At 34.9% G+C, this 24,251-nt stretch overlaps 1 protein-coding gene across 2 annotated transcripts in view; it reads left to right on the forward strand.

Moving 5' to 3' along the window:
* The window catches only part of PIR121 (transcription activator), a 194,568-nt gene that overhangs the window by 17,042 nt on the left and 153,275 nt on the right, over positions 1-24,251 (forward strand). For both annotated transcript variants that reach the window (XM_089985299.1, XM_089985300.1), the window contains 8 exons: positions 6,945-7,015; positions 10,188-10,280; positions 15,401-15,470; positions 15,751-15,815; positions 16,032-16,227; positions 16,356-16,507; positions 17,333-17,426; positions 17,582-17,794. In XM_089985299.1, coding sequence (XP_089841425.1) covers positions 6,945-7,015; positions 10,188-10,280; positions 15,401-15,470; positions 15,751-15,815; positions 16,032-16,227; positions 16,356-16,507; positions 17,333-17,426; positions 17,582-17,794 — 954 coding nt within the window. The remainder of the gene's footprint in view (positions 1-6,944; positions 7,016-10,187; positions 10,281-15,400; positions 15,471-15,750; positions 15,816-16,031; positions 16,228-16,355; positions 16,508-17,332; positions 17,427-17,581; positions 17,795-24,251) is intronic.

Raw genomic sequence — 24,251 nt, forward strand, 5'->3', positions numbered from 1 at the left:
CCAATATCCATGATCCAGATATGATCACGTCTCAATACTACCTTTTTAGTATTTGAATAAAAGAGCTTCATTTCCGTTTGAAATCGTGCATTCTGATGTATGAGGACCTGCGCCCAAATCGTCTTTCTCATCTAGTAAATACTATGTTCTGTTCATTGATGATTACATAAGATTTATGTGGATTTTCTTTATGAAACATAAATCTGAAGTTTTTAATCTTTTCCATCGATTCCACTCTTATGTTAAGGGTCAGTTTGGGCTTTAGTCAATTTTCAAAGTGATGGTGGGGGTGAGTATTGCTCTCATGATTTTAGAGATTATCCACATGCACATGACATTCATCATAGAAAATCATGCCCACACACTCCAGAGCAAAACGGTATAGCTGAAATGAAGCACATGCATGTGGTCGAAAGTGCGCTTGGTATGATACACATGAGCAGTGCACCATTGGGTTTATGGACGGAGGCATTTCATATTGCTGTTCATGTTATTATCCAGTTGCCCATGAAAAACTTAGGAGACAAATCATCCTATTACATGCTATATTGTACCAATCCATCATTTGATGAGCTAAAGGTATGGGGCTGCATCTGTTATGTACACACTGATGAATCCCAAAGGGATAAGTTGTCTCCGAAAGCTCAAGTTTGTAGGTTCGTTGGATATGCTGAAGGGTACAAAGGGTATATGTGCTGGAATCCTCTGAGTAATGGCATAGTCATATCACAGCATGTGATCTTTGACGAAAGAAACTTTGATATTGCTGAATGTATAAACAGATGCATACAAAGAATGTTCCCACTCAATCTGATGAATTACAGTTTTGGTCAGATATATCGTTATTTCTAGGAAATAGTGGTGAATGCAGTTTGGAATACCATCAGCCTATAGACAGATTTGTGGTCTCTGATGATGTTGATAATGATGGGCTCATATGTCAGCAAACGTGTGCAGCTGACAAATCTGCAGCTAGTCCACGTTCCCAGCAGCATGCAAACAATCTTCAGCAGGAAAAGGAATTAGAGATGAATCCGAACAACCTTACGATTGAAGGAGAACAGCCAGGTGTAGTGTATCAAGGACAGGATAAGTTTTATGGCAAAGTTTATTTTAGTAGACGGACAAATCATGATCAGGTTGTTCAACATGAGCAGCTGATTGATGCGAATAATCAGCCTGATATGCGCAATGAAGCTGCTAATGCTGCCACTCAAATTCAAGAGCAGATTCCTTTGCGCAGGTTGGTTAGAGCAAAACATCTGATAGACAGATGGGTATCATATGATACATTCAGCCTGGAATATCAAATGTTCTTCAATGAGATTCAACAAGAGCAAGAGCCAATGTCATATAGTCAAGCTAGCAAGAGTTACCAATGGGTTAAAGCAATGAATGAAGAAATGAGTGCCTTGTACTATTGCGATACTTGGGAAATTGTTAATAGGCTATAAGACAAAAATGTAGCGGAATGTAAATGGGTGTATAAGATTAAATACAAGGCATATGGAAGTGTAGAAAGGTTCAAGGCATGTCTAGTTACAAAAGGTTACACCCAAGAGTATAGTTTGGACCATAGTCACAGACTCACAAATATCAATATCGGCTATATCTCGACGAGGCTATTTCTCGTGATATTATAGGTTTGGTGATAAATCTCAGAAAAATCTCAGGGCTTAAAAAAAACAAAAATAAGTAATAAAATATCATGTTTAGATAATAAAATACATATATAATAAAAAAATAAGTAAAAATGCAAAATAAAGAAGAAAAACACATTTAAGATTTAGAAAATAAATAAAAAAAATTACAATAATTTATAATATCGTGATATTATTAAATTGGCAATATTTTCAAAATATCGTGATATTTTACCTATAATATTGTATGCTGAAAATACAACGATAATATCATGATATTTTCGTAATATTGTCGATATCTGTGACTGGATTGGACTACGATGAGACCTTCAACCTTGTCGTTAAGATGAGTACCACCAGACTTGTCCTGTCCTTAGCCATGATACACAATTAGGAGCTATATCAAATGGATGTCAAGAACGCATTCTTGCATGGAGAAGGAGGTATATATGGAGTAGCTGCCTGAGTACACAGAAGGTGATCCTTACCAAAAGGTGTGTAGATTAAAAACATCCTATATGTTTTTAAGCAGGTTTTTAGAGCATGGTTCTAAAGATTTTATGATGAAATCCAGGCGTATGGATTCCAACTCAGTCGGGTAGATTATTCTTTATTCCCTAGTGTTGATAGTCATGACATTACTATTCTATTAATTTACATGGATGATATTATCATTACTTGGACCCCTCTTGATCATGTAAATCAGTTGAAGGATCACACACAGAAAAAAAATCAAATGAAAGATTTGGGAGTCTTGAAATACTTCCTTGGAGTTGAGGTTGACTGAAATAAAGAAAGGATGTTTTTGTCACAACAAAAATATGCCATTGATCTTCTTAAAAGGAGTGGGATAAAAGATTGCAAACCTGTATCCACACCTGCACCTATTGGTTCAAAGTTGAGGATGGATGAAGGACGATCCTATAGAGATCCCAAATTGTATAGAAGCATAATGGGAGCACTTCAATATTTAACATTTACACGTCCAAATATTTCTTATGCAGTGACTCAGGTGTTTCAGTATATGCATGATCCTAGAGAAGAACATATGCAGGCAGTGAAGCACATCGTCAAGTATATTAAAGGAACACTAAATTTGACAATCCTTTAATTGTTGTTGGATTTACTGATACTCACTGGGCAGACGATCCAGATACAAGAAGATCTGTATTCGGATATTGTGTCTTTCGTGGAAAGAATTTTATATCATGGAGCAGCAAAAAGCAGATGACAGTTGCGTTCTAGTGTAGAGGCAGAATATCTATCGATGACGACACTGGCTGCTGAAATTATCTGGATTAGACATTTACTTGTTGCCTTGAGACAAAGCATAGGGAGGTCAGTGATATACTGTGATAATAAAAGTGCTATCAAGATATCCATGAAATCGATTCATCATCGTAAAACCAAACATATTCAAATCGATCAACATTTCATAAGAGAAAAGATTGAAGATCAGGAGATTGAAGCTCGATTTGTGGGATAAAAAAATCAGGTGGCTCATAACTTTACGAAAGGTCAATCAGAGGCACAATTTTGGTTTCTAAAGGGCAAGTTGTCCAAGATAAAGGGGATATGTACAACTTCAAGGAGGCTGTTAGGAATGGCGTGTTCACATATTGTTGATGCATTGTTGTCATTTACTTTGTATTTGAAGGGTATATTAGTCATTTGTCATAGTTTATGTATTATAGTCATATTATGTTTCTGATGAGGGTAAACTTGTCTTTTGTCTAACCTTAGTCAAATATATTAATAATGATTGAAATGAAATAGAACCCACACATGAATCGTCAGGATTGACTACTGCACTCTTAATGTCTTCCTTCTTCCTTCTCCCTTCTCTCTCACATAAATGAACTAGGTGGCACACTTTTTCACTTTTCCCTAGAGATATATAAGTGAATGTTGTTGTATGAAGTGGGTTATCAGTACTGTCACTATTGTCTCATTCTGGAATCTTCCTTCTTTCTCCCCATTTAACAAAAAAACAAAAAAAATTGGTGGGTTAAGACCTCTTCTTAGGAAGTCATTTTCTTCTTAGCGAGAGAGATTTTTCAGCTACTCTTTCAATTCTTGATACTCTTGATTCCCCGAACAAAAACTCCCCCGCCCCTTGTTTGGATGATTTTATAAATAGCTCTTTACTAATTATACTTATTTCAAATATCACGTTTTGGTGCTTTTCTTTTGTTTTTATTTCTATCATTGTTATTAAAAACGTGCCTCAAGGCGCAAAAAGCACGCCTCACCTTGAGGCGAGGGGCTTTATGCCTTGAGGCGCATATATAAAGCGTAAAATCCCCGAGGCGTGCGCCTCATACGCCTTGAGGCGCATGCCTCATTTTTTTTGGTCAAATGAGGGTCAAAGCCCCCATTTTGACCAAAAATTAGGGTTTTTCACGCAGTTTTAAGTTAAAACTTTTAACTAATTAGGCCGATTTGCCCTTGTCGCTCCTCCTTCGCCCGCTCCATCTCCCTTTCCTCTCCTGCTCGCTCTTCACGTTGTTCCTCTCCCACTTGCTCTTCACGCTTCGCCACCTTCGCCACCACTGCACCTGCTGCCACGGTTGAAGCTTCACGCTCCTCCTTCGCTACCATCGCCACCACTGCCACCGCTGCGCTCGCTCGCTCTCCCTCTTTCGGAGGTCAGGTGTGCTCTTTCCCCCCTCTCTCTCTCAATCGTTGATGCTCTTTCTCCCCTCTCTCTTTCTCAATCATTTTGCTCTTTCCCCTTTCATTTTCTCTCTTTTTCTCTCAGTTTTCTCTTTTCCCTTTCGTTTTTTTCTTGGATTATCCAGGTTACATGTTTTCTTTTTGTTCTTGGATAATCTCAGTTTTTTTTTCTTTCTTCTGGTCGTTGATGCATTTTGGTCATTTTTCTATTCGAGATGGCCCTGATTTGGTGAATTTTGTCAGTTCGATTTGTAGAGGGATATCTAGAGTTCCAGTTTTCTATGCTCTGAAAAATATGGATACTCTTTTCTTGTTTGCTGAATTTTCTTTCATGTTTCTCTTGTTTTATCGGTTAATATACTTTTCATGATTGCTATTCATTCTTATGTCTTATCATATGTATGTGGAAGTATTGAGATTATTGGAATATGAATTTGTGTCTCTGCAATTGTGCATAGAAGTGTTGAAATGAGTGTTGTTTGCATTTCATTTATAATGAATGGTTTTTATTAGCATGTGCACACACTAGATTGCTGTGTCGTTGAACTTTCTGTCTCATGATGATCATTGATGGTGTGAGAAGTATAAATATAGTGAGATTTTTCCACTGGTTCTTAGAAAATTCCTAAATTTTCATTGGATGTTCCCTTGTTGAAAAAACAAAAATCTGTCCAGTTCTATTTGAACAAAAAACTTCTAAGTGATTCACTTTTTCCATGTGATTTCCTTCATCAATAAAGCATTTTTTATTTATTTATAATTTTAGATAATTTTTATAGTTTTTTTTTCAGTTAAAAAAAATAATAATTTGAGGCTTACGCTTTACGCCTCACACCTCGAGGCTTACGCCTCGCCTCAGATTTTGGTGGAGCGCCTCGCTACGCCTCAACGCTTTTCACAACACTGATTTCTATAATAAGTTTTTATAAATATGATGAGATATCGCTCATTTTTAAAAAAAATAATGGGTGAGGGAGCTACTTTTTTTTTCTATAACTAATTTTCTTGGGAAAATTTCATTTAGGGGGCAACTATTTGCCTTTAGTTCCAAATATGGGCCACACATTTCTGAAATTCTATATATGGGCCAAACTTTTCCTGAAACAGTCAAATATAGGGACCTTAGGTGAACATCCATTGTATTGGAAAATGTGACTCCTTTTTGGTTTCTTGTATTGTCTCTTGAAAATTGAAAACTACTCATTCATCCTCATCAATAAGAAAAAGTAAACTGTTTGAACTCTTAATTATGAAGGTCACTGTTGTAATTTGACATGATTTAACCTGAGTTAAAGGACCAAAATAAACGCAGGCCCTCATTTGCCAGTTTCCAAGAAAAGGTTGGTCCATATTTGGAATTTCAGAAATGTGTGGCCCATATTTGGAGCTAAGGACAAATGGTTGGCCCCTAAATGGGATTTTCCCTATTTTCTTCCATTCCACCACCATTAACAACATCATGATCACCACAACCACCATTTCTCCACCACCACCAGCATTTTTTTTACCACTATCACTATCACCAGCATTACCACCACCACCACTTCTTCACCACCATCACCATCGCTACCACCACGACCATTTCATCACCATCACCACTTCTTTACTACAAGCACCACCAATACCTCCTCCATCATCGTCACCACCACCATTACCGTCACCACCGCCATTACCATCGTTAATTAAAAATATGGTATTAATTAAAAATAAGCACCATCAATACCTCCTCCATCATCGTCACCAAAACATTCACTTAATTAAAAATAAAGGCAAGAATCTTCCTTCTAAAATATGCTTTAATTTATGTATGTAAACAATAAATACCAACAGATCCAAACAGGGCCTTCAAAATATGGTAGTAGAGATCATTGTTCTGTCATTACTCTTTAAAAGCATGATTTTCTCACCCAAAAATTTGATGTGATTGATTGACTGTAGAGCAGTCAGCAGGTGATTGAATGCACATGTTTGTCATTTTCCCATTTGCTTTACCAGTTGGTGTGGTTAATTTCTTAACCTTCCAGTTCTTTGTTAGTGAAAAACTGAGCATAGGTTATATCAGATGTTTTTTATTATCCTATCACTTTCTACTTCCCTAGAAATACTCTCATCCCAAAACTGTTCCTCAGGCTGCTCATGCTTCTGTAGAAGCTGTGGGAAAGGTTTTAAATGCCAAACTTCTTCATCTTCGATTATGCCAAATGATGGAAAAGAAATATAGGAAAACTATACTTGATTGGAGTTGACAATAGGGTGTTATGTTACCTTATGGTTGTAGGAACCAGTTTTGCAAATCACAAATAGAAAAAGTTTTCTACACGTTATTGAATCAAACTTTACACTTTACATATATCTCTTACAATTTTTTAAAGAACATTCTTGAATGCCTATGTAAGTTGTATTTTTCTGAAGAGTTGAAAACAATACAGAGCTTAGTTGCATATTCCATAAAGTTTGTAATTATGCAATTGCAATGCTCCAAAACAAAATCTGATCTGTTATTGTCAGTTTATGAAATTGCATATCTGCATTGTAAATCTTTTTCTGATCTTCATTCATATAGACTAGCCATTATGCTATAATGTTGTTGCCATTGTCATCATGTTCATGACTTTACATCTCATACAGCTTGCAGCAGACATGCAACGATTTTCAAGGCCCGAAAGACGCATCGATGGCCCTACTACCACTCACCTTTGGTATGCCATTTAATACAAAAACATGCAACATGCAACATGCAACATGCTTACATCCATACACACATGAATATATAGTTTATGATAGTCTATGTGCAGTGTGCACCAATTATGCTATTTTAGATCAAGTGTGATAGCTAGAGACAGACCTCACACTATTTTAGTTGGTTGATCTTATGCTTGAATCAACCATTGCATCCCTGATGTTGCTTGCTGGAGAAAAGGAAAAAAGCATTTGAAAAATTCCTTAGTTGGTTTAGCACTGAAAATTAGTGGTTTATGCATTCTGTTTTTTTTAAAACCTTCTATTAAATTAATCATTCAAAGCTTATCAATGGAGTTTCTAGATGGCATCTAGTGTTAACTTACAGAGGTAATAGATTTCAGCAACATAAACTCAGGCGGTTTGTTGCATACTTGTCACACACCAAAACCACCCCTGATTTAGTCCTATCTTAGGTGTGACTCTTGATCTGTTCATATCTGTCTTCGGGTCTTAAACAACCCGAAAAAGCTTTATAAAAGCAATAAGAAAATGAATATTTACAGAGCATTCAAACAACTCTATCTAATAACTCATCTTTCATTAGAATCTCAATAACAACTTATAACTATAAGATGATCATCATATCTTCTAAAACATCAAACTAATATCTCCACCAAGGTTCGGATGCTTGACTTTCTTGTCGCTATCCTTGTTGAAATATCCTGTGAGCATCTCTTTAAATTCCTGCTACTTCTATCAAAATTCTCATTATGTAAAAAAACAATAATAATTTAATGAGCTACACTCTCACTAAGCACTAATTACAGTCTTAATAATTAGGTTTTTTAGGTTTTCAAAAAGAAACATTTGAAAGACAACATAATAGATTTGAAATTACTTTTGTCAATTTATTTGAACAATAAAACCAGCTTTTCAAAATGCGATACATATATAAAAGACAATAAAACCAATTTCAAAACACTTATAACCCACTTTGCAAACTCATGAAACTCTCTTTTCAAAAACTGACAGTTCTCATTTTGTTAATCTTTTAGAAAACACTCTTTTAGATTTTTACAATCCCATTGAAGGTCTGAAGGGCCAATAAATATCAATTTTAATTGGGCCAATAAAATCCCTCCATACTTCAAATGGGTCGGTAACACTAGCGGTGGCGGGTTCCACCACCCATTGGATATTTAATTGGGCCAAAGATACCATATCTCTTTCAGAAACTCTAATGGGCCGATCATTGGTGGGTAATTCCAGCTTTCATTGGCTAGGTCAAATGGCCACATGATTTCTCTGGACTAAGTCAACTGGGCCAATAATCCCAATGACAAGCCAAATGGGTTGATTACCCTTTTCAAAAGGGCTTGTAAACCCTAATAAGGTTGTCGGGGGTAGATATATCATCTGGCCGACGATCTACTTACACTTGTGTGAACGAATATTTAAATCCAGACACTTAAAATCAAGAACAATATGCTTTCAAAAGAAAGGACTTTTAAAACATTTAAAATGAAACTTTCATTTGATTTTCAATGCCAAATCCAATTTTCTAAATAATAGTTTCAAATCAACTCAAAGATGATAAAACAAATCAAAATAACACTTAAAACAATAATTAAATTCATAAAGATACGACTAATCACTTTTGCAACTTAGGAAATCTAATGATTTTTCAAAACAATTTTAGAAAACCAGTTTAACTGAAATGTAATGGCTTTTCAAAACAATTTTAAAAACCTAGTTTAATTGAAATCTAATGGCTTTTCAAAACAATTTTAAATGAGGTTGTAAAACCATATTTAATAACAACAAAACCTTGTGATATTTGAAAATCAATAACTTTTAGAAAACACAAAAGTTGTAATGAAATATTTTATTTATGAGATTTACTTTTAAATTACGTAACTAAGAGGAAAAAATGAACATTTCAACATTTCAAACAAAAGCTATAAATCACCTAATTCAATTGATCAAAACTATAATCTCATTATCCAGAAACTAATTTAGTAAGTCTAAATCTAATTACAAGGATATTTGACAAATTACCGGCTTAACTAACTTTAATTATGAAAACTAAAACTAATTATTCAAATAATTAACTTAAGGTAGGCCTAATCTTAATTATCAAAACTATAATTACTTAAAAAACTAAATTTAAGAAAATCTAATTACTAAAACTGAAATTATTCACTTAAAAAACTAAATTAAGAATCTAGTTACTAAACTATAACTAATCGCTTACCTGACGCGAAGCTCCTCAGGTCGACCTGCGACTCCCTTGCTCCTCGCCCATCTTCTTCCCTCATCTCTCTCTTCTTTTCCATACCCCTTAGGGGGTTTAGAGGAGTTAAGGTGGCAAAAAGGAGGAGGTTAGGTCGGTTGGGGGTGAAATGGCCATTTCACCCTCGACTTTCATACTTATTTACATGTAAGTCCCTGAACTTCCTTCTTATTTGCATGTAATATCATTCAAGTAAAACGTGGACATTTACTTAAGACATTACATGTAAATAAGCAAATACCCCCTATTTGAATTCATAAAAATATCTAAAAATTCAAATTCCTAAAGGATAAAAAGTCAACTTCAGGGTTCTAGTGCAAATTTTAGAATTTTGCAGTTGGGTCCAAGATTGCGTCTCTTGAAATCTTAAGTATATTTTTAAAAATTGTATTTTAACATATTATTACTTTGTGTCAAAAGTCCCGGAGAAAATCTTTTAAAAATATTTTCCTCTCATGGCCACCTTTCGCAGCACTTGGACATATAAGGACCCAGGTTTGACTTTTATATATATCACTCTATTAGAGTAAAATTAAGGCCTATATCTTTGGAAAATAGCGTGCTATATTACAATACTGATCAATGAAAACCTTGTGGGGCATATCCATGACAGCAAAATATGCTTTGATCTGGGAATAGGCACATGGGTGGCACTTGAAGCATTATGGTTACCAAAATTGTGCCAGTAGACACCCTGAAAATTGCAGAGTGAGTCTATGGTCTATAATCATATAAACTTTATGCGCAACCTAAAATCACATAGATGATGAATAATTATGGCGTGATATTGTGTTTGGGTCATAGTTATGCTTTATGAAGTCTGGTTTGTCATTTTGCTTGCTTAGCTTCTCTAATTTAAAGAGTTAATTTTTTGTGATGGATCATTTACGTTTCAGGTCCATGATTAAGTTGCTCGACGTTTTGGTGGCTCTAGATCATCTTAAAAATGCAAAAGCCAGTATACCCAATGATTTTTCATGGTACAAAAGGTACAAATATCATCTGCTTAAGCCTTTTATTCTCTCAGCTTCTCAAGCTATATATAAACTCTATTCAGATTCATAATTTGCATGAAACACCTTCAACAGGTTGGATTTTAGTTTCATGAAGGTGATTTACCTTACTAGTAAATATTTTTAGAGTAGCATTATTAGTTTTTTCTTTGCATATTTTCTGTGATCCTTTGTCTTATTCAATTTCCAATTCATAAATTTTCTCATTTGACTTTAAATAAAAATCAACAAGTGAGATTGATCTACATAGTAATATTTCTCATATAAGCTCTCCATTCAATTCTCTTTCCCCTAGGTGATTTTTTCCCTCCTGTTAGAACTAAGTGGTTACTCTTCCAAAAAAGAAATACCTAAGTTGCAATTTCGATATTCCATCTTTCTGTTCCCAAATTCCTCTAGGATTAAGAGGATGTTCCTATTCTTTTCTTTGCTTCCAAAAAGGAACAAGACAATTATCTCTTGTTTCCAGCTTGTTCATTCGAAAACTACCTTCTCTTTGACTCTACTACTGGATCATCATTAAAGGGTATGGAAATGTTTTTTTCATTAGTTTTCTCCATTTTATGTCATTTCAGGCAGATATTTTCTCTTTGAATTGCTTATTTTAAGTTTTATATATCTCTTAAATAAAAAATTCCTCCTTTTTATTGCAACATGTAAAATTTTGGATCTTTTATGTCACTATTTACTATGTTGTAGTGTACTTCAATCTTTCATGTTCTTAATGTAATTTGTAAGAGTATCTTTAAGATTCTATGAAGTTAGGAATATTCTGAAGATTGGTGTAAATATGTGTAAGGGTTACTTGATTTTTGACCATGCTTAATAATATCTTTTGACATCCCCAATAAATGGTTCATTGATTGGTTTTGAATTTGAAGGCATCTTTGAGAGATCCAATGAAGGAAATTTTTGTTGTCTGATCTGGCATACCCTGTGTGTGGGTTTTTACCATACTTTAATTTGTATGAGCGAATTGAGCCGTCCTTTCATCTCCAAGAAGTGCTTTTATAATTGCCAGTATGAGAAAAACCCTGCAAAAAAGAGACAAATAACACAACTATACAATGATGGGGTAAAAAGACAAAAATACCCTTGAAATAAATTTTTATGTTGGTGCATATGTGGTGCTGTGTTCAACAAGAAGTGTGGAAGTATGAATGACAAGATATGTGTTAGAAAGTGAGTTGGAATACATTGGGTTCAATAATGAACCCATACATATGCACGTGAAGTGCAAATATACCCATTAAAGGGAAACAACACAAGCACATAATGTGCTAACCCATAAAAAGGGAAAAATATGACATAAAGTCATAAGTTGCATATCATTGAAGAAACAATGGACAAGGGGTAAAAACCCCATTACAATGGAGCATAAGCTCCCTCAAGAAGTGAAAAAATACAAAGGGGAGAGCCCCTATTTATAAGCAAGAAAAGGAGCCACAAAGGGGGCTCTCAAGAGAGTCGTTGGGAGCCCCCAACGGTCACATATGTGACCGTTGGAGGCTCCCCAACGACTCTTTGGGGAGCCTCCCTATGTGGCACAAAAGCCGAAAATTAAAAAGGGAAAAAAGAAGAAAAATAAAAAATAAAAAATAAAAATGGAAAATTACAAGCAATATTCCAAAGTGGAATATGCGCAAAACAGGAATTTACAGAAATACCCTTTTGGGTGAATAAAGAATATATATTTATATTCATATATATAGATATACATATACATATATATATATGTATATGTATCTATATATATATGAATATAAATATATACGAGATTACAAATGACGATAATACACATATTTTAACAATATGATGTTTAGCAACTAGTACTACTGTGATGCCTACTACTAGAGGTGTATACCCTATAGAATTAGAAAAATAAGAGAGCTATACAATATGGGTAAAAAGACAAACCTACTCCTTTATGACAAAATAATAACAAGGCATTCCTAGTGCCATCTTCCACGCTATGAAATATGAAAGTGTGAGTGACAAGACATGATGTTCAATCATTTATAATACTTGACACTCTAAGTATATGATCTATGTGAGTTTCACCATAATCTAGTTTTAATTAACAAACTAAACGGGTCACTTGTCTCCAACAAGTACTTTGATGATAAATAACACGACTATACAATAGTGGGGTAAAAAGACAAAAATACCACTTAAATAAAAAAACTAGGTCGATGTGTACATCATGTTGTATTCAATCACGATAACTGTGAATATGTGAATGATATGATGTGATGACTGTTATTGGAGATTGATCACATGAAATGAGAGAAATAGGAGAGCAGTATGCAATAGTGGGTTAAAAAGACAAAACTTAACCCTGCATGACAAAACAATAACAAGGCATTCATTATCCCATCTACAACAAGATAAAGGTGAAAGTTTGAGTGAAAAGATTAATGAGATGTGATTAGTAATGGGTTTGGATCCCGATCCATGACTGGATTAAGACCCACGTCACTTCAAGAGAGGGTCACAATTGTTCATATTTCTATTGTATTTTATATTTCCTGTTTTACCCTTAATTGATTATTATGTTGTACAATAGTGTTAGGGGTATTTTTGTAAAGAGGTAAAATCAGTTTATTCTTATTATAAGAAAGGGGATCCCACACGTCACGTATGTGAAGACGTGTTTTGGGTTTGCAACAGCCTCTCTTCTTCTTCTAAGGTGCTATTTGCCTGATTAACATGGTATCAGAGTGCATTTGATCCTGGTTTATTCATTGAGGTGAGTCCAAAGGCTTGGTTGTTCTCTTCATATTTCTTTCTATTTTCTTCTCTCCTTCACTATTTCTCCTTCTTGAAAAAGCCTAAATCTCGATTTCTGTCCTTAAAAGCTTCTTCCTTTAGTTTTGGGTCATCATTAGTCCCTGACTCCCTAAATATTGTCCCTTTTCTTCCTATCTCTGTTATCTTTGCTGCTATATCTGTCTTTCACGTGTAAACCCTATTTTCACGTGAATACTCTTTTATTTCCCTTTTAATCTTCTTTCATTCAAATCTTTTTCAAAAATCGACCTTGGCTCCGGAATCAAGTTTCAGATTTCGTGACTACTTCTGATGCCAAAAAAAACAATGTGCAGACCAGTTTATTGTTGAAGACTAATCTTCTTTATACAGACTTAGATTTTTTTAAATTTTTTTCAGCAGCTTGTTTGGATATAAATACATATTTAATTTCTCATATCCTATCCTCTTGAAACCGTGTTATTCTCTTGGATTTCCCGCAATGGATTCTTCTTCTTCTTCATCTTTCATTCTTTCTGCAAGCTTTCTCAATCAACTTGTTTATGAAAAATTAACAAATACCAAATTCCTCACATAGAAAAGTCAAATCATCCCTTTTCTCTGCAACCAAGACCTTTTAGGCTATCTGGATGAATCAATCCTGATCCCACCAGAGTTTATTGTGCAGGAAAAAGAGGATGATAGTAGCGATGAAGTCTCTAAAAGAATTTTGGGCCGATTTGGGAAGGTCAAAGAGAGGGAGATCTCTACTAAATGGATCAATTAATTCTTTCAAAATACATTTTTGTTGCAATGTACAAAATTTGAACATTGTTTATGGCATTAAAGGCTAGGTCATCCTAACATATCCAAATTATCTCATGCCACATTTGCAAATTTTTTGTGATGAGGAATTTCATTGTATCGATTGCATTCTTAACAAAATGAAAGTCCTTCCATTGGAAAAAATAAGTTTTTCTTCATTTAAACCTCTTAAATTAGTGCAAATTGTTTCAAAAGGTGGTTATGTTTATTATGTAATATTTGTGGATGACTTTTCTAGATATACTTAGATTTATTTTCTTAGTCAAAAATATTAAGTTTTTGGAATATTTAAAACTTTTCATAAAAATCAATTCAAAACCAACATATCTATTTTTAACTCAGACTCAAGGGGAGAATTTATGTCAAAATATTTCAAAGAATATCTTGAAGCCAATGATATTTTACATCAAAGGTCTTGTACTAATACTCATCAACAAACTGGTTTAGCTGGAAGAAAACATAGACACATAATTGAAACCACCAGGACACTTTTCATTTCAAACCATGTTCTAAAAGAATTTTGGGCCGAAGCATATCTAACCGTTGTACATCTTATAAATAGAGTCCCTTCCACCAAACTTCAAAACATCTCTCCCCTTGAATAACTTTTCAAAATCTTTCTTGATTATTCAAGATTAAGGATTTTTGGATGTAAATGTTTTGTTTTTAACAACAAAAATGACAAACTTTCACCAAAAGCCATACCATGTGTATTTCTTGGGTATGGTGAGGTGAAAATCAAAGGATTTAGATGTTATGATTTAAAAAATGACAAACTTTGTCTCAAGAAATGTTTATTTTATAGAAAAAGAAAGCTTCTTCGATCAAAATGTGCATAAGAAAGCTACAGCATACTCATTCTTGTTAGAATTGTTGCCTAAGAGTAATGATGAATGTGTCTATGATGACATTGTTCATGAAAAACCACAACTCAATATCCAGGATGGTGAAAATATTGACCTAACTGAACCCACAAAAATCCTTTTCAGAAAACATATTCTGTCTCAACTATATACTGAAGTTTCCTTTTTAGCACACCATTTTGCTGGGGTGTATTGAGCAAACTTAGCCTAATGTGGATATTGTTTCACTCAGCAGCCGTCAGATTGGAACAGTTTTACACATTAACTAAGCATGTTTTTTTATCTTGTGTTTCTTGTTTACCTCTCATCATCATTTTGTTTCTCCTCTTTTTTTTGTTGAATGAATTTTCTTCTGTTCAGGGTTCCAAAAAAAAATATTCGATGTGGAAAACTGTACAACTCAATGTGGAAAGAGAGCACTAGTCACTAGCACAATTCCTACCACTCATATTGCAAATTTTAGGTTTTCTTTTTTGGAAGTCGAAATTGTGGAGAGCAATGATTAACTTTTTCTTTTTAAAAATTCATAGCTGAACATTTGTGAGGAATGCAGGTGATGTTGTCACTTGGATAAAACATATATTTTGATAACATTTGTGAGTAATGTGCATGATGTTGTCACTTTGTTAAAGCACATATTTTGTCTGTGTTGAATTGCAGGACATTTACTCAAGTTAGTGCTCAGTGGCAAGATACTGATTCAATGAGGGAAGAATTGGACGATTTGCAGGTTGTTGGATCCAGTTGGTCTTTATCTTTTCAGGGCATATAGTGAAATTGAGCTTCACTTTTGAACATTTTCCATAGTTACTCTTTTTCAAACATTTTCCATTGCCTTTTGTGTTTATGGAGTTACATATTCCTACTATCATTTCTTTCCTTTCTAATAACTAAGTGTACGGCTTTCCTATTTTATCAAGTTTTGGGATGAAGGCGTAGTTGTTGTTGTTGTATTGTTAAACTTTGGTGATTCATTCTTTAGCATAATTTCTGTATTACTTTTCTGTCAGATATTCTTGAGTACAAGATGGGCTATTTTACTCAACTTACATGTGGAGATGTTCCGTGTGAACAAGTATCCATTCTTTATCTAGGTCCAAACACACTTCTTTATATGGACTGGAATGATTCAGAAAATTAAGAGATTTTCCGTCACTGAATGTGCAACTCTAAGTTGGTTAGGTTTTTTGTTATCTTGTATTCTTGAAGAGTGACACTTATTCAGTTTCTGGTGTTATTCAGATGTAGATAGCATTAATTACAATTTATGTGGTTCTTGACTAAAAGATAGCATGGACGACATTCTTCAAATCCTTATATTATTCTGTGTTGAGACTCTGGAGTTGGATTTCACGCTTCTGTTCCCTGAGCGGCATGCTCTTCTTCGTGTTCTGCCTGTGCTCGTCGTTTTAGCCACATCATCTGAGAAGGACAGTGATTCACTATTTAAGAGAGTTAAAATCAATCGCCTCATTAGCATATTCAAGGTACTATCAGTATGTATAATTGTTCTATGCATCCAAGCATCTGGTTTTTTGATTGTGCAATTCATTTGCACCATGGATGTTCCTTGTATTTTGGTTTACTTATCTTTGGAGGTCTTACTTTTATGCAGAATGATCCCGTCATCCCTGCATATCCAGATCTTCATCTTTCTCCTGCAGCAATGCTAAAAGAACTAGCGATGTACTTTCAGAAGTTCTCAAGTCAAAGCCGTCTTTTGGCTTTACCTGCACCGCATGAGATCCCTCCCCGTGAGACACAAGAATATCCTATGGAACTTATATGATTTGATTGATGCTGTTGAAATAAGTAGTATATTTTGTCATGCTGTGGTTGTCTTTTGCATGTCTAATGTGGTGAACAAATTTACGGTAGCTCAATTCCATAATCACCAGGTTTTTGTGTAGCATTGATGGTCGCCAGGTGCCCAAAGAACTAGGTATGCCAGGTTAGGCCCATCTGGATTCTGAACCAAAAAATACGATGATATGCAACAGTACACTGGATTGTGGCCCAAAGTAGAGAACTTAGTAGTTACTAGCAAAAGTTTTATGATCCAGTTGTTCTCATTCAAACATTAGATGAACTGCTGAAGATTTTTGCTCTCATCATGCAGATACCTTTGAAATTTGGAAGGAGAATTGTAACTTGATATTATTTTGGGTCATCAGGCTATTAGACGTGCCATGTTATGATCTTGTTCTCTGGCAACTTCTACAGCCTATCTATATCATCCCTTCAGATTAGTTTTGATTCTAAGCTCTCATTTCCCGTGTTCCACAGGAGGAACTGCTATCAAGTTTATTATCCATTAGCCATATGTCTTTGACTAAATCCTAGCTGATAGTCTTATAATTCCATACAATTTTGTATATACTAATTGTTGCTGGTATTTGGATTATACCTTGTTAGTAATCTCATTTTCTATTCAAGAAGTTTAAATCATAAAAAGGTTTAACGGCATTTAATTGCAATGATAAAAAATTCCAAGGTTGCAAGATCCAAAGCTTTTGTTCTGGATGCTTCTGTAGAATCTTTGATTGTTTTTTTGTCTCTCATATTTTGCAACTGCAATCCTTATCTACTTACATATCAGAAACATTATCTAATAGTTAATCACATTGGAGCTATTCGGATTGAGCATGATGATTTTTCTGTACGGTTTGCATCAGCATTAAATCAGGTACTTACTTTGTTTTCTCTATTCTTTTGTGTGGCACTCTGTAACCATTTGTCTGTTTATGAATTTTGAAATAGCCATACATTGTTTGAGGATTATCTGGTTGCTATATGTAAATTTTGACGTTTCTAAAGTTTCTCTTGTAAAAATTTATCCAGCTTGTATTGCTGAAACAAGCAGATGTTTCAGATTCTGAATGGTGCAAGGAAGTCAAGGGAAATATGTACGATGTGGTTGTTGAAGGTTTTCAGCTTCTTAGTAGATGGACTGAGCGTGTTTGGGAACAGTGTGCATGGAAGTTTTCTCATCCCTGCAAAGATATACTTCCCCAAGAGCACGAGACTTCAACCTCTTTTTCTGATTATGAAAAGGCCTGCTCATTCTGGCAGCATTAGTTATTTTTTTTTCTGCTTTTAGATAATCACGCCAACTGCATGACTTGATATTTGAACATATTTTTTTTTGCTTTAGTGCTTATTTACTGTTTTGTGCATATCTACGTTGGTTGCATCAGACAACTTACATGCTTCATTATATATGTTGGAAGTACCATAATATCTATTGTTCCCATAATGTTGAAACTATTATTGGAGTATGGCGATCCTTTTAGCTTTTAGGTTAGCTTTCACAGAACATACTAAGACATGATGTTAAAAGTCTTTGAATGACTCGTCAATATATGTATATACACACACACACACACACACAAAGAAAGATACTTGTCAATACATTTTAGTTAGTATGTTAAGAGTAAGTTCATGACAAGGGAAGAAACCAAGAAAACTTCCGATACATTCAGTTTTTCAGAAGGATTGGAATAAAAAATAATTAAGCCAATTTTCGAGATATCCATGAGAAAGACATCAACAGTGCGAAAGGCACCGCTACATGGTCTACAATTGGTTAGTATAGACTCATTAGAGGTCATATGACATGACGCTCCTGAGTTTATCAACCAATCAGAACCAATACTATGGGTGCCTGCATAGGCATAACCAGAAGTACCATAAGAAGTAGCTGAACTGGATGAGACTGATAGTGAAAGGTGTTTGGGATAGCTGATTGAGCCTGGACAACATAGAGGCCTGCACATCAAAGGAGGATGAGGAGACAACTGCAAATATGTTCTCATCATCCTTCCCTACACTGATCTCTCCGCTAGACATACCAAACATAGCAAGTTAGCAACACTTTCACCCATCTTCACATTCTTCCTCTTTGTTAATATATATATATATATATATATATATATATCTGGTTCATATTGTACATATATACATATATACACATATATACACATATATATATATATATATTTATATTTATATATATGTATGTATTTTGTTTATAATGATGTAATAAGTAAATACCCATTAGGGGGTATTTTGGTCATTTCGGTCCTTGTAATAGGTTGTGCCCATTAGGGGCACATTAGTACTTTTACTTTATTCTTTTATTTTTGTCCTTTTATGTTTTTATAGGACCAAATAGAGCTGTTGAGTTCTTTTTTGACTAGTCAACATAGAGTTGACTAGTCAATAGAGTTGTTAGAACCGTCCAACACCTCTATTAAAGTCTCTCTCTTTCTTGCATGTGTATAAATAGGGGCTTTTATCCCCTTTCATTTTCTATTATGTTTTGTGTTCTTTTTAGTTCTTTAATGTCTTGAATGCACTTAGTGCTTGTGTTGTGCCTTTGTGCTCTTTTATTATCCCTTAGTTGGACTTATATATGTGCATGTGTACTGTGTATTTATGATCTTGTAAGCCCTTATAGGTCTTCATTTTGTATTTCCGCATATTTCATTACATGATATCAAAGCCAAGACATCCTTCTTGATATTTTTCCTCTTTTGGGTCTTGGGATTCTTTGGTTCAAGTTCGTGCTTCATGAAGGATTTGTGATAGTTTTGTGGATTGGATTCAAGAGAAATCTTGACCCGATATGTATCTTATATCTTTAAGTGTTACTTGTATTATCTATCTCATGCATTATGCATGAGAAAACACTTATTTTCTTTATCTTTGAAAAATTATTTGTTATTTTTATAAAAAACTAAGATCTTTAAATGTTTTTTAAAAAAAATTATCGTTAGATTTATTTTTATTAAATATTTTATAAGGTTTATAATATTTGTTTGATCTTGTGAAATTATATATGTCTATGCTTCTATGAGATCTAGTTTGAATCTTAGTTTTTCAAAACTTGCTTTATTTGATATGTACATATTGATCTACTATTCTTGAGCATGTATTCTTCTTCTTGATTTGTAAATATTTTCCTTACCTTCTTGATGACATTAGCTTGTTTTTATTATAAGCTCTCTTACCTCGTGTGTTTCCTCCTATTATGTCTCTTATTTAAGTGTCATTTTATGTAGACAAGAGATGTTTTTCAAATATGGTGAGTTATGTGCACCCATTGGTTATTCACATTTTTTGTGTGTTTGTTTTGCCCACATGTGACATTGTGATTATGCTTTGTTCTAGTAGCTGATACACTTGTTTAAGTGTCATTTTATGTAGACAAGAGATGATGTTCCTTATTCACACTTTTTGTGTGGTCTTGTGATAGTAGTTGATACACTTGATTTTTGAGGTTTGGAGGTTTTGTGAGGTGATTGCTTTTGGTGGTCGAACTATTGTTGATATTTGCAAATATCATTCCTTTTGTTGTGTAAGATTTTTAAAATCACTTCATAAAATTTCTAAACTTTTTCTACTTATATGAAAAAATGTTTATTGATAAAATTTTATGCATTTTGTATGCATTTCATTAATACTATATATATATATATATTTTAAGATTGATGTTTGGTCCTTTGTGCTTGAGCGCATTCTAGGTTGTGTGAACGAATCCTAATGGTTTGTGATTTGTGAGATTGCTCTCTTTCGCTATTATGTTCATTAAAAACGCTTTAATTGCATGTTGGATATATATGCATGTGTTTCATATTAATTATCTTGTTCACATTATTATATGCATGAATTTAATTATCTCCTCTTTTCTTGAGGGCTCTTTTGAATTGTTATATTTTATATTCATGTTGTTAGTGATGATTTGTTATTTTATTTGAAATGCTTTTCTAAAAATCCTTGGGATATTATTTATGCATAATTGTTTATCTCTTGATGATTTATATGGCCTTTAGTGATCAAATTCTCTTATGATCAATATTTATGTTTTTCTTGAAAAAAATATGTTGATTTTGAGTTTATGATTTGATTTCATAAAAATTTATCCTTGAGGTATGCTCCTCTTATCTTTATTAATGATTATCTAATGTTTCTCTTGTTAAAAAATAAATTTATTTTAAAAACTTTATTAATATTAATGATATTTTCCTTTGTGTAGTTGGAACCTTTGTTTTGTTCTCTAGGTTCTTAAAGATGTGTTGGATTAAGAATGAAATATTTTTGATGCATCATATCATGAATATGGAGATAACCGATGAAGGTGTTTGGGAACGATCACCAATGAAGACATTCAGAGACTTGTATTTGCAAAATTCTCTGATGTGACATAAAGATGAAGACTTCCAATGAAGACACTAGAAGACTTTAATAATTCTCGTTTATTGTTTTTGTATTTTCAAACAATTGATGTATCACACCGTAAGTTTGAGGGAGAGTGTTAAGTTGTATATATATTTGGTTCATATGCATCTCAGAGTGAAAGTCCTGGACAGACTTGCTTCGCCTCAGTGACCTCAAATCTTGCATTAACTGATATTGGTGGGCCTAATTTTCCTACATGTACAATTGCTTCAAATAGCCCCATGCATTATTGGCTTCCTGGAATTTAGAGATATTCATTGGAATCCTTGATTCTACCGTACCAAGGATCCATGACTCACTTTGGCGTTATTCATCTTCCATTCTTTCATCAAAACTTTTTGATTTGCAAAACAGTGCAATATAAGACCCAAACACGATAAACTAACTGACTGAAATCACATTCAAGAGCGACCCTTATCTACCGATGCTCAGTTTGTATGCAAATTGTTGAAGCAGGCCTGATGATCCTGGATCTAGCGACCAGATGACACCCACACCCACGACAACAGGAAACCCGAGAAAAGAAAAGAGGGAAAAGAGAGAGGAGAGAGAAGAGAGAGAAGAGGGAAACTCATCATACTCTCATTAGACCCTAATCCCTCCTTAAAAAGGAATTAGTAAATAATGGGTTACAAAAAGAGTCCCTCTACTTTTCACTAATTATATACTACTACCAAAACTAAAAGTATATTTCCTTTTTAACACTCCCCCTTAAGCTGGAGCATATATGTCTATCATGCTCAGCTTGTCACAACATTTGAGAAAGCCCACACTAGCAAGCGGTTTAGTAAACACATCAGCAACTTGATCCTCTGAAGTAACATGACATGTAGAGATTTGTCCTGCCTGTACTAGATCTCTTATGTAGTGACAATCGACTTCAATGTGTTTCGTCCTCTCGTGAAACACTGGATTATTTGCAATATAGGTGGCTGCTCTGTTATCACACTTCATTACCATCGACATTGAGATCTGTACATGTAGATCTCTTAGAACAGATCTAACCCATATCATTTCGGCTGCAGTTTGAGCCATGGCTCTATATTCTGACTTAGCACTCGATCGGGCCACTACTGTCTGCTTTTTACTTCTCCAGCTTATTAAATTTCCACCTATAAACACACAAAACTCCGTAGTGGACTTTCTATCACTAATGTCTCCTGCATAGTTTGCGTCAGAATAGGCAACTATGTCAAGAGATGAGCTTGGTTTGTATAGTAGTCCTTTACCTGGAGAAGACTTCAAGTACCTGAGAATCATCATTGCTGCCTACCAATGTACTTGGGTTGGTTTGTCCATGAACTGGCTAATCTTGCTTACTGTCAGGTTGATATCTAACGTACAAGAGTTTGCCAACTAGAGATCTGAAACTTCTACTGTCAACGGGTTCTGCTTCTTCAAACATGTGCAGTTTAGGATCCATTGGAATGTTAGCAGGTTTGGCTCCTAACATTCCTGGTTCCTGTAACAAATCAAGTACATACTTACTCTGTGATAGAACTAACCCTTCACGGTTTCGAGCTACCTCTATACCCAGGAAATATCTAAGAGGACCAAGATCTTTGGTAACAAAGTGCTTCTGCAGATGATCTTTGGTCTCTGAGATATCCTTTTGATTGCTTCATGTGAGTATAATATCATCCACGTACTCAACCATAATCACAACACCCGTGGGAGTCTTCTTAACAAACAATGAGTGGTCTGATGTTGACCTGTTAAAACCAAAAGCTGACATGCTCTCAAACAACTTCTGAAACCATGCACGTGGGCTTTGCTTTAGACCATATATTGCTTTCTTTAACTTGCATACCTTGTAATACTCTCCCTGAACCTCGAACCCTTGAGGTTGTTGCATATACACCGTCTCAGACAAATCACCATACAAAAATGCATTCTTCACATCTAACTGACATAAGCTCCATCCATTATGGACATCCACTACTATTACCAGCCGAATAGTACCAAGGCGTGCCACAGGAGAAAACGTTTCGAAGAAGTCTACTCCATACGTCTGTGTGTACCCTTTTGCCACCAACCTGACCTTGTACCGTTCAATTGAGCCATCCGACTTGTACTTAATGGTGTAGACCCACTTACACCCAACAATATCAGCGTCAGCCGGAGGAGTGACCAACTCCCAGGTGTTCCGTGTAATTAAGGCCTCTATCTCATCTTGCATAGCAACTTTCCATTTGGGGTCTACGACTGCCTGATGGTGATTAAGTGGTAGAGATTCAGCTGATAGAGCTATGATGAACTGCTTCATGTGACTCCCGAGTCTCGCATCTGTAACAAACTTAGAAATGGGATGTAAGGTGCATTGTCTTTTACCTTTCTTGATAGCGATGAGCAAATTATCATCCACAATAGATGCTTCAGTCATGGTAGCTGGAGGACTTACTTCTGAGGAAGAAGGTAGTGTAGGTTCTGATTCCGGAGGAGATCTACGAGAGTATACCAGAGGAGGATCATGATACCGTGACTGAGTGTGAGGGGTAGGAAAGCTTGTAGAAATTGACTCCAAAGGAAGAGAGGGGATATGTAATGGCATAGCATCACCCTGATCACATAGTAATCTGGAGGCAGTACTTGAAAAGAAAGGAATGGACTAAAAGAAAGAGACATCCACACTGACATACTCTCTACGAGCAATGGGATCATAACACTTGTACCCCTTTTGATTTTTTGGATAGCCCACAAAGATACAATTTATGGCTTGAGCTGATAGTTTGTCTCGTTGAGGCCCTAGTTTATGAACAAAACACACACACCCAAACACCTTGGGAGAGATCGAGAAAAAAAGGTGCATTGGGATATAGGATTTTCACAGGAATTTGTTCTCCCAACGAGGGTGAAGGCATGCGATTGATAAGGTAGCAAGCTGTAAGAATGACATCTCCCCAATATGAAGGAGGCATACATGATTGTAGCATAAGACTGCGAGCAACATCTAGAAGATGTCTGTGCTTCCTTTCAGCTACCCCATTTTGTTGGGAGGTATGGGCACAAGAAGTTTGAGGTAGAATGCCACGATTCTTGTAAAATAGTAGTAATTCATTGGTTTTAAACTCGAGAGCATTGTCGGTGCAAATGATTTTGACAAGAGAATCAAATTGAGTTTTTATTTCAATAATGAGGGACATAAGGATCGAATGAACTTTCGATCTGTCTTTTATTAAGAATACCCATGACAATTTGGAAAAATCATCGACAATGACTAAATAATAACGACATTGGGACCTGCTAGGAACTCTACTAGGTCCCCATACAT

This window comes from Nuphar pumila, chromosome 13 (genome assembly GCF_984573655.1).
Source record: "Nuphar pumila chromosome 13, dmNupPumi1.hap1.1, whole genome shotgun sequence".
In the NCBI taxonomy this organism is placed as follows: Eukaryota; Viridiplantae; Streptophyta; class Magnoliopsida; order Nymphaeales; family Nymphaeaceae; genus Nuphar; species Nuphar pumila.